Here is a 12,159-nt window from a genome sequence, read left to right on the forward strand (position 1 = left end):
GACGCGTAGAGGTTGATTAAAGATTATTTTACTTACACCGTAGATGGTCGCGGTGCAGGCAGGAAAAACTTTGCTTAAGTTGCAGTTACGAACGAAAAGAAAACTCTCACGAACAAGACTCATAGAAAACTCGAGCCTCTTAAACCCGGACAGAGCTCTGGATACCACGATGAGAGTCCAAAAGGTGACTCTCCATGAGCACGCAGGGAAGGGTACGTCGAGGGATCAGGCGGCGACGGGGAGAGGCTAGAGGTTGATCAGGCCCCTATATCCTTCTTAAGGCACACGCTGGGTTTGTTAAGCTCCGTTCGTTGGGCTCCGCAGCGCTTAGAGTGCTTCACAAGATGTGAAGTCCTCCTTCTCCTCCTCCACGAGATGGCTGTGGAGTCCTCCTCCTCCAACTTGGGCGGAAATTGCTCAAGCCTCTTATACGGCTAGCAAGCCAATCACTAGCCGCCACATGGGAATAATTTAGAAACAGCCAATAGTGGGACACAAATTTACATGCGAATGGCAGGAACTCCTTTGCACCGGGGTTTTCTCTATGCAACTGAGAATTGCACCGTGCAAAGAAAGCTCCTCGTGGCGGGAAATAATTCTGCAGTGCCGAAGCACACACACAATCATACCCTTTGGGTCATGACAGTATTTACTTTTATTTAGTGCAACATCGAATAATGTTTCTTTGATCTATCCTAAAAATCACATTTAGATTGTGTATCTATATATACACGCCTTATGTTCCTTGAATTGCTTCATACATAAAGGGCTGAGTGGTACTGTTAGAATCTGCCAGTATGGGTGCCTGTAGATGTGCGGGGAGGCTACTCTGATGCACTGTAATTACAGCACGCTGGAGACTTGTTAATTAGCATGTTCCAGCATAATCCAAGTCTCGTGTATCTGCATCCCTGCACTTCAAAATGGCGGTGGGGGCACTTTAAATAAAGCTTGTTGAACGAGCTTTAGTTAAAGCGCCCCTGCCACCATTTTGAAGCACAGGGATATTGATACACAAGACGCTGCGGGTGTTTTAATTAGAGCAGCTCTTGGAGTTCTAGTTAAAGTGCCCTCTTCCCCGCCCCTGGAGCACATGTAAAAACACCCTATGTGTCTTAGATGTTTCTGTACTCAACTGTTTGGGGGGTTTTTCTTCATTTTCCACTTTTGTTACTGCAGGCTCTGTGTCACATAGTGCACCAACATCAGGCACGCCAGTATAGAGCAGCTGCTAGCATTGTAATCACTGTGTTGTGCAGCTTGGCTTGGAAAAGATATTGATGATGGTATGTTTAAGCTGCCGTCAGCTCCTTCTGTATGTGGAGCTGCACTTGCAATATGGGGGAATTCAAAGTCTACATGACAAGGCCTTAGCGGTTAGGTGATAAGTTAGATTCTGCTACCCAAGAAGTATCCATGACACACACATTTTTCTAGCATGCAAAACTCATATTTAGTGCTTTGAACAGATGATAATTTTAATGTCTTATATTTTCAGATACCCTCTCTCAAAAAAGAGTAAGATCATCTTCCTTTACCATCCTTCCTACCTTTCCCCCGTCGCAGCCAGGTAATTAAGAAATGTGTAGCAAATATTCATGTAAAAACCAGAATCATTAAATGTATAGAACAGCTGTTTCTGTGGAACAAATCTAAACAGGGTTAGGCCAGGTTGGCATGTGAATAAGGCAAAAGAAAATTCTTGAACTGTTTGCCATTCAGTAGGTGACATTGTTTTCTCAATTAGTATTGCACTGATGTCCCTTTGCATTAGGGAATGCTGTGCTGCCAGGAGAGCAGTCTAGGGATGAGACATAAGCAAGCTATACTGAGAAAATGCAGAAAAGAGCTAAAGAAATGGGGCCAGGTCCAATTCTATCTGATACATAGACTTAAGCACCTCATGTGCAGTCCTTTTCCACCTTCGCTCATGTCCCTCCTATTCCTTACTGCATTCTGTAACGTAGTCGTTTTAAGACTCATGACAACATTTTACAAAGGTAGATGCAGTAACTTTTTCAGGGATTTAAAGAAGTGATTAAGTGCCCAAGGCCACTTAGATGTCCTTATAGATAGAATAACATCTGACCCAAAATGTGAACTGGGTTTGTTTGGACAAAAACAGGGGTCATTCATACAACAATGCTATCTTCTCTTCTGGGACACCCATTCAACTGAGTCTAGCTCTGACCATTGGCCCATTTACAAATATGGAAAAGGACAAGTGGTTACAAATTCTATCACTTGTCTGTCCCCCATACCCTGGAGTCATGATACCAGTGCTGAGAATCCAGGGACTCATGGAATTGTGGGCTAGAGCTTTTTAAGTAATCTGGTGAGGGGGCAAAGTTGCTGTAGCAACAAATCAGCATCTTCTTGAAAAAGAAATGAAGTGTCCATATATATGGACTATCTGTCATGCGTTTTTATCAGACACTTTTGATGAGACAAGGTAGCCATTCCTTTTGAACAATTTTGGATTGCACTTGGAAGCTTTCTAAAAACAATAGCAGAAATAATAGCATACAGGGATGCTGTGAGCATAGACTGTAAGGATAAAATGTTCATGACCTGCTCAGACACTACAGTGATGAGAGCTACAGAAATACACATAATAATTTAAGCCTTTTGAATAAACACTTCTTTTGCAGTAAAGAAGAATAATATATTCATGACCTCAGCTCTTCTCCGAAGAAGCAGTGACATCACAAGTACAAAAGAAGGTAATTATTGTCGTCATAGCAGTATGTATCGGATGTTAATCCAGAGCTGTACACTCCAAAAGTGCAGAACAGGTCAGTCTTTGTCCAGAGCTGCTTACAGTCTAAGGCTGAAGTTCATCCTTGTACAGAGCGCCTGTGCAACAGAATCATTTAGGCCAACTTAAGCCTTACTTGAGGACCAAAATAACCTATGTTCTGCGCCTCCATTTAGGAGTGAATGTGACCATGAGCATACACATTTTTGATACATTATATAATAGGGAGTGAGCCCTGCTTCCACTAAACACGATGTGAAACTCCAATTAAGTAAGTGCAGGATTAAGCTTTGTATAGCCAGAAGATGAATTTATTGCAGAGTTGTACAAAATTGTTTTAATGTATATTACACCACTCTCTATATTTGGAAGTTTAACATTGATTGGTTCCATGACTGGTGTGTTAGTAGGGTTTTAAAATACCAAAGGGCGGTATGTATAAATAAGAGTGGGTAAATTCAGTTAATTTAAAATATCAAAACACACACATATTCTGAGTCACAAAAGACAAGAATGTATACTTTAAATGTGAAGTAAAAGGTTGTGTATATGGTAACTTATTTTCTCTTTTGCTAGGATCTTCGTCACACTCTCCGCTGTGGAATATCATCAGGCCTGCCATTTTACAGCCACCACCAATGCAATTATATGAGGAAAGAAAGCAGACCTGTATTGAACATATACTGCTATTTCCAAAGGCTGAAAAGAAAGAAACTATTCAGGTAAAAATGAATTGTTATGTCAAATGTCTATGACTGTTTTTCCATGTGACTGAAGTGTAATAATGTTTAACTGAAATTACTTGTTTTGTGGGGGGTTCCAAAACATTCAGGATAGGCCTAATTTAAATCAGTGGGTATTACATAAATGATTTCAGTGGGACAAGTTGTATCGACATTGAGTGTTTTTGAAAATCCAGCCTTTCTTAAATGGGATAAAAGTGGAGATATTTTCAACTTGTAATTCCATCAGAATACATATGTTCTAGTATATATCTTACTATTGTAAGCAATGCTTACTCACCTGAGTATAGCTTTGAAGGTCCTATATTTCTGGTAAAACTTTATTTTTTCTGTAACATATCCAATTAATAATATTACTTGTTTTCAGTTATCTGAAGAGTGCTCACCTTCCCCAACTGAGAACATTATGAGTTCCAGAACAGCAGAGAGACCATGTGTCATCATGAACCTTTCAAGCCCTAAAACAATAGGGTAAGTTAGTCAAAGGGTATATCTGCAGTGATAGGTGTCCATGTATTTTGTGTATTCTTTATGCTCAAGGTAGGCAAAATTACCTTCCTTTCTCTACATTGGGTGTGTCTACATGTGCACTTACTGTGCTGGAGGTTATTGGAAGCATGTTCAAATGGTGCACCCTGGAGCAAAAAACTCCAGCGCAATAAGTGCACATGTAGACAGACCCCAATGTAGAGAAGTTGTATCAATAAGCACTGGGTGGACATTGGTAGCCAGGGCTTAGCATATGTCTAACTAAACAAAGAGCATGTCTACCTGTGATGTTTACTGTGGAGTAGACTAAGTAGCTCCACAGCAAATGTCTTGGTGTCTACAGGTGCAGGGCTATTAGGCTAGAGTAAACTTATAAACTTGTAAATACAAGTACTATCTTGCTGCAGCATTTTTTACTCCACAGCAGCACATGTGTAGATGCTGATGCAGCTGGCTGGGGCACAAGGGTGCTTCAGCATGGAGGCTGCTTGCCAGCTAGACCCATACTAGAGCATGGTTGTGCCCCAGCCAGCCCCTCTGCAGCATGTTGAGCTGGGCAGGAGCATCCCCAGGCTGGCAGGCTGATCCCCAGGCCTCAGGACCCCTGCCAGGTGGGGCAACTCTGACCTAGCTCAACATGCAGATTTTCAGGGATCTGTGCAAGGAACTTCTCCCAAGCTGATGATGCTCCACTGTGCCAGGATCATCAATGGGGTACAAGTTCATTGGTAATTTGAGAGACAGAGCTTATCCTCCCATGCCATGGCTTTCCAAGGAAGCATAAGGCAACACAGAACATCCAGTTTTAGTCTTAGCAGTTGCAGAATGATGGCTGAGTACATACATGGGAGGATGATGGTGAAACGATACTGCCTCCAGAATTGTTTGGATGCCAATATTCAAGACACTGTATTTGTGAGAGGAGCCTCTTACACCCAGCACAACATCTGTGAAACTAGAGGCAAGTATTTTCATATGGAGAAAACTGAAGAACTCCTTAAATGAGTCACTTGTATGGCAACTGCCCACTTAAGTGTAACCCTTCTGTCAGGCACTGGTTGGCGGCAACAAGGGCTGGATTCAATTTTGGAGTCTAAATATATTTTACATTGGCTCAAGCCCCAACCCAGACCACCTGGGAAACACTAAATTTCAAGGGTGTCCCACATAAACAAAAAACCCCTTCTTGCAAGCAGTGTAGACAGAGAATAAATTTATTACAGAAAACAAAGGCGAGGAAAACAAAGAAAAACACTGAATACAAATTAAAACGTTACCAACTACAAGCCATAGTTCATAGATTGCACCCTCTTGGGGAGGCTTCACCCATGCCCAAGCAGTCTGGGACTTGGGGCTCACCCAAAAGACAGTTCTAGGGACTTGTATCCTTATATCTGCCCTACTGCACTGAGCCCTGAACATATAATGGGTTCAGGCACACAGCTAAGCTGTAGAAACAGCAGGAAAAAACGGGCCCAGGCCTATGGCTGCAGCTTGGACATCCAGTCTCAGCTATACCCCATGCTGAGATGATACAATTACAAAACAGAGGGGGCCAGGCCCTGGGAGCCAGTAACTGCCAGGACCCATTCAGGCAGTTTGTTCCAGTGATTAACACCCCCACACTGCTAACCCACTTAAAAGAAAAATAAAAGAAAGATGGAGGAAATAGGAGTCTCAAACTCCCAAACAGATTTTCTCTCCCTCTGCCTGAGGCTTTCCCTTCAAATAGCGTTTGCTTGTCTCTTCAGCTAAGTCGGGGGACCCCCATGGGGAATAGGTTTTCTGGCTCCCAATGTAGCTGTGCAGCTACAGTAAATGCTTAAACAAACACAGAATGTGGTTAAACTCACAACTACATACAAAAGAAAATGGAAGACCCATGCAGTCAGATCTGTTAATCACTAACAAAAACAAAGGTTTGATAATAAGACCAGAAGATGCTATCTGGAAGCAAATGAAAGCTGAAGTGCAGCCCTTCAAACCATAATGTCACACTATGAATACAGGCAGGCTCAATGGAAGCTAGTTCTGCTGTGTTCCTCTTGCTCTCATTTCTCCTCCTGTCTGTTCTTGTATGGAAGAGTGTGGTTTGGTGCTATATGAGTGTTGAATGAGAGGAATTATTTGCTTCCAGAGTTAGTAGCACTGATCACATCCCTGTGAACCACAAATAGTTCTCCGTCCTGGAAAGCTTGTAGGCTATAACAGTGCACTGGAAAGGGCAAGAGAACAGAGGTTTGCAGAGTTCTTTGTGCTTTGTTAAGCCCTTGGTGAGACACTTTTGTTGCACTGGGCACTGTCATTTATGTCAGTGCTGGAAATTACACAGGAACAATCATCGGTGCCTGTCCCCATGTAGAACATGGCACCACCCCAGGGTGTTGTTTTTTTCAGGAGACTGCACATACGACTTGTTCAGTGTTGTATTGGATAGGTGCTACATGACTTCTTGCTCCTGCTCTCTTTCCATAATTTCTTATCCCATGGGTGGCCTAGGTTTCTCCGCTCAAGCTGTAGCTCCCTGAATTCGGTGCTTCTAATTGAATCTCCATGACAATGGCACCCTTTAGTGACCTCAGTTGCCATGTCCACGTATTCAGACTCTGGGGTTGGATGGCTGGCCCTTCAGATCTAACAGTGCCTGCAAAGACAGAGAAAGAGAGTCTGTTCAATACATTTTTGTAGAAATGAGAGAAATTAATTCCAGACACACAACTGTGTGGCAAAGGCACTGGTTTACAACTTCTATCATTTGTAGCTTGTCATCCTTTGTCATTTGAGATCTGTTCTGTCTAGAAGTGGCTAATGAAAATACAGCCACTGAGCACTAAGCACACACAGTGATTTTTTTCTCTGCCTTCTATTTTAACAACTGGAAAAAAGTGTTCACTAACTTGAAATGGCCATGAAATGGCCTGTCCCTGGCATGAAGTTGGGGCCAGGGCATGACTCAATGTTTCTTTAACTAGCCTGAAATTCCTGATTTTTTTTCAGGCTAGACAAGTCATCAGGCTGTAAACAAATATCTCATTTGACCCAGGATTGATTGTCCCAGGATTTGGCCCAGATTAAAAATGCTGTAGCACAGTCCTGTACACACGTGACCCTATATTACTGCTCCTTCACCAGTACGTGGCCAGCAAGTGCACACAGCCTGACAAGCTTGTCCCTGGAATGAACCACAATAATCAATGCAAACATACAACAGGATATCCCAGGAAAAAGTGTTAGTGCATTTTATCAGGCAGACTTCAAAGGGACTAGAAGCAGGATAGTGGATCTGTACGTCCATATGACCCCAGGACAAAGGGCTTTCTCATGGGGCAAATGCGATGTCTGTTTGTATCCTCAGCGACATGCATATTTTGGACATCCCTTTCTGGAGCAAAAGACGTGGCAATACAGGCCAATGGGAGGGTTCCCTCAGTCTAAGCCAGCAGTTCTCAACCTTTGTAGAACCGAGACACCTTGTAGCACTGTTTCAAGGATCTCATGGCACCCCCAGATACCATAGCACCCAGGTTGAGAACCACTGGTCTATGCAAAGGAGAGTAAAAGCTTGATTGACAGTACAGCATCTCAGGTAATGGAGAAGTTAAGTCAGTACAGAGGTGGCCCATCAGAGTTTCCTCTACCAGCTGGTTCTGACTAGAGTGAAATTTCCACTGTCTCACAAATTTAGAAGCAATGCCTCCCAGGGAGTGGGGAAAAGATCTAAAAAAAAAGTGTTGATAAGCCTCTGATGACAAAATTCACAAGCATCACTCCTCTAGGGGTAGGAAAAGATCCAGAAGAGCACTGAAAAGCTGCTGCTCTAAGGGCTTTGAATGACAGGTGTAGGCCTTCGTTTCCCTACTGAGGTCAATCACAGGAGAGGGAGGACAAAATCAAAACAGTTGGGGCTGTTTGCTGCTGAGGGATTTAGTCATTTATCTTCACAGAAATGGTGAATGTTTAAAGTACCTTCATAGGAAAATAGCACTGTCTCCTCAATGCTGGACAGTATCCATCAAAGGAGGCTGGCAAAGACTGAACTGGCTTTTACTGACTTTTTGCACAGGGAGAATTTACATGTTACACTTCGACCGTACTAAATCCGTGGAGCGTTAAGCGGCTTTGAAGTTAGAACTTTCTGTGAGTGGTCACGTGTTAAGTGTTAATACCATTTCTTTCCTGCATACCCCTGACTTGCCAGGAGGGGGCCAGTGAACAGGGGCATGGCTAGGGCCCAGGACACCTGGGCTCTGTCCCTGCTCTGGGAGGTGGGCGGTGCAGAGGGAACTGGAAGCATTGCATCTTGGGTTGCTGGAGGACTGCCGATTGCTCATTTCATTTCCATGGAGCAGACTGAAGTTATCTTAACATGAGGCAGGTAGCATGGCCCAGAGTTAACCCTCGCCTGAAGTGGCATAACTTTGAGGAGCTCAGAGGGTACTTATCATCAGTTAATGAGCTTTAGTGTGTGGATACTCACATTTTAGTTGCTCATAGAATAACCTAAGTGTAATTTGACCCAGAGACATACCATATGGGCCACATAGTCAGTAGGAAAAGTCACAAATGCTATTTCTTTAATCTGTAGTTTTAGGAACAGTTTGCGTTTGCAAGTCCTGATAATGCATTTGAAAAAAATCTTTGATATGTAAGAACTTGTAAGAAATATCTATTTCTGCAAGTGCAGATAAAATCAATAAGGCAATACTGTGAAATGCAGTGCTTGACTTATGCATTTTCATTTTTTTTTCCTACTTGGTAGCCATCTTGGGGGGTACTTGGTGCTGGGGTAGAGATGGAAGGAGAGCAAACTGCTGTGAAAACTCCATATATAGCGCCCACCCTTAACCAAAGCAAATCATAGCTAGGGAACTCCAAATCCTTCCTAATTCTGAATTCATTGGCTATCTATCAGGAAATCCTTTCCCCTATATATAAAGAAGCCTCCCTCCCCTAACTCCCCCCTTCCTCCCCCCTCCCCCAAAAAAAAGAAAAAAAAAGAAAAAGAATGAGGTGGTGAGAAAGTGTCATTTCCATGCTTGGAGCACTGAAAAATGCCTGATAGGCAAGAAGCCACGAACATTATCTGACTTCTGGTTTGCATCTTTTACCTTTCATCACAGTTGCATGAGATGAATGATTCACTCTTGGTACTATGACTCAGTACTGTGAATACCCAGCCAAGAAAAAGAGATGATAAACACCTAATAAGAAAAATTTATACTGCCATTCAGAAAGGGAGGTGCACAGAGGGGCTGGAAGACTCAGGAACAGGGAACTGTGGGAATGCTAGAGAAGGACAGTGTATATCTCACAACTATACTGCAACCATGCTGAAAATTGACCATACAGGGAAGCAAATATCAGCTGGGACAGGCACCCACTCACAGAATCTGACCAGAGCCTGTGGGTTCAGGTTATAATCACCCTAAAAAAAGGAATTGAAGACTTCCATTATGAATTAATAGCACAGTTTGGGAAAAGAACATGAGCCTGAATGTGCTGATGCTTTCCAGTGTAAATATATTCAAAGTGTAGCAAGTGTCTGGTTTTGTTCACCTCTTGCTTCCTTTTTGTGCACCTGTGTAATGATTTGATGAAAAATGCAAAGATTAAGCAAAAGAAAGTACATGGTAGCTAGGCTGCAACATCATCTGTATGCTTGTGCAGGGGAGTAAGAGGTCTCTGCATGAGTTGCATGGACTTCCAATTGTAGTGCAGTAGAAAAGGGTGCATGTCCCCCCTCCAAATCTCCAAGCAAATGGGCATGGAGCAGATGACATGGGTGAATTTACTGGACAGCACAGCTAAGCCAGTATAAGGAGGACTGTAGTTTTTTCCTAGCATTACTTTTCTGGAGCAAGAAAAACGAGGGAAAGAAGTGTGCCTGACAGAGGCACAATTCCTTTTTTCTTATTTTGCTCCTGGGCCTGGACACCATACACAGCTTGGAGCTGATGGCTTTGTTACCATTTCTAATCATATTCTTCTGTGTGAACTACAGGGTATTGTAATACCTTCATTTTTTTTTAAAGTGAAGTTTTTTTTTTGGTTCCAAGTTGGCCACTGCTTTGTTTTAATGGAATAGCTGAGAAAAAAATTCAGATATTTGTGTGTTATATTTATACATTTTACAAAGATCTCAATAATATGTTTCACCTATTTTGTTCCCCTAGAAATCATCTTGTTGAAGACAGAAGTATTTTAAACCATAGCAAATCTGATTTTGTGTTTGGAGAAAACATGGTTGAGAGAGTTTTGGTAAGGCTTATGAATATTGACATACTGTAGCCCAGCCAAATCTATTTACCAGCTTAAAATATCTCAGAGAATGATTATTTCTATATTCTTCTATGCCCCTTTTAAAAATTGGGTGAATTTGAATTCCATAAACTGTTCATTATACAAAATGGGTGAATGTTAATTGAACAGAGGCATCTGGGTCTTGCCTTTCTCAGTGAAGTGCCCTACCTATGAAGTTGTAGTCAGGTGCCCTCTTTCTTTCTTGGCCGAATAAATACTTAATGAAACCACACAAAGTGGAACAGCCTCTACAGGAAGTAAGGAGAGTGCCTATACACCACATAGCCTACAGGTTGGTTGTTAAGGACTTCCCTGGATGGCAGATGTTGGGTTTGAATCCCTTCAGACAGAGGAAGGAGCTGAACCTAGGTTTCTCACATTCTGGGTGAGTGTTCTAGTCAATAACTGTCTAAAAAGTGACCACCTTTTTCTCCAACTGTTATGCATAGCTTAATCCCTTAGACAAGAACTGAGACTGTCTAACAGATCATGTGTGACCAGCCAAGACAGGTGGAGGAAAGCCTAGTTTATGACCCTTGATAGGGTTTATTTATATGTTAGACCTCTATCTGCTCAGCACTGTCAAGTCACAGACTTTTTTGGAAGATACCTAAGAAGCTGAAGTGCCTATTAGGGGTGTGTGAAACAGGCTCTATTCAATTCGGATTCAGATTTGGCTCAAATTGGGAACAGTGATTTGATTCGTTGATTTGGATCACTGTCCCCAATGTGATTTGGACAAATCCAAATCTGAAGATTCAATGCTGATTCAGAGAATAGACACAGCTTTAAATGTTTTTTCTACATATCTCGAGGTACCAGGCATGGCTCGTGAATGCTGCAATGCTGGGGCAGATGGAGTATCCCGCAGGAGTGCAGGAGGCCTCCCCGTGTGCTTGGCAGCAAACCCGGAAGTGGACCAGAAGTACTTTTGGTCCACTTCTGAGTCCGCCAGGAAGCGTGCTGGGGGACCCCCCCATCCGGGCCCTCCCAGCTCAGCGACTGGCCACAAGAGGACCCCGGGTCCCCCCCACCCCAGACCCGGGAGGCACCAGTTGCTGAGCCGTGGGGGTGCAAGGCCCCCCCACCCCGCACGCTCCCCAGCGGACCCAGAAGTGGACCAGACATGCTTCTGGTCCACTTCTGGGTCTGTTACCAAGTGCGCTGGAGAGCCCCGCGCGCTCCTGTGGGACGCTACATCTGCCCCAGCATCACAGCATTCACGAGCTGCCTGGTACCTCGAGTTATGTAGAAAAAACATTTAAAGCTGTGTCTATGTCCAAATTGCCGAATCTTTCCAAATTTCTCCTAATTGACTCGGAGGGTTCCGATTCGATTTGGAAAGATTTAAAGGGTCTCCTGATTCGATTCAGATTTGGAGATTTGGTCACTGAATCAGGCCAAATCTCCACTGAATCAAATCAGGGATTGAAGCTTCGCACAGCCGTAGTGCCTATGTGTTTTAATGCCTTCAGGGTTAGGTAACAACTGAATCAGGTCTTTCAGGATTGCAGTTTTGGACATAACTACCTAGGGTTACCATACGTCTGGATTTTTCTGGACATGTCCTCTTTTTGGGTCCGCCCATCTCCATCTAGGTGTTTTGTTTTCTTTAATTTCAACAAATGTCCAGAATTTTGCTGTGCTCAGCATCAAAGTTTTTTCTGACACTTCCTGGCTTGACCTAGCAAGAAGCTGCTTGGGACTGGGGGAAGCGGGGGGAGGGTGACTGGAGGCAGGGGACATCACATGTATCTGCATGCATAAATGCACATGACCAGCATTCAGCCAGGCAGGGTGGGAGTGGACCCAGTAGTTGGTTGCAGGTAAGTCTGTCAGGGCAGAGGTTGGAGGGCTAGGGCTTGGGGA

At 43.4% G+C, this 12,159-nt stretch overlaps 1 protein-coding gene across 4 annotated transcripts in view; it reads left to right on the plus strand.

Moving 5' to 3' along the window:
* Nucleotides 1-12,159, plus strand: part of RANBP3L (RAN binding protein 3 like) — an 84,144-nt gene that overhangs the window by 54,342 nt on the left and 17,643 nt on the right. For all 4 annotated transcript variants that reach the window (XM_025213550.1, XM_025213549.1, XM_006031874.3 and 1 more), the window contains 5 exons: nt 1,499-1,570; nt 2,652-2,723; nt 3,335-3,480; nt 3,869-3,972; nt 10,164-10,248. In XM_025213550.1, coding sequence (XP_025069335.1) covers nt 1,499-1,570; nt 2,652-2,723; nt 3,335-3,480; nt 3,869-3,972; nt 10,164-10,248 — 479 coding nt within the window. The remainder of the gene's footprint in view (nt 1-1,498; nt 1,571-2,651; nt 2,724-3,334; nt 3,481-3,868; nt 3,973-10,163; nt 10,249-12,159) is intronic.

The sequence above is a fragment of the Alligator sinensis genome, unplaced genomic scaffold (assembly GCF_000455745.1).
Source record: "Alligator sinensis unplaced genomic scaffold, ASM45574v1 scaffold175_1, whole genome shotgun sequence".
NCBI classification, from domain to species: Eukaryota; Metazoa; Chordata; order Crocodylia; family Alligatoridae; genus Alligator; species Alligator sinensis.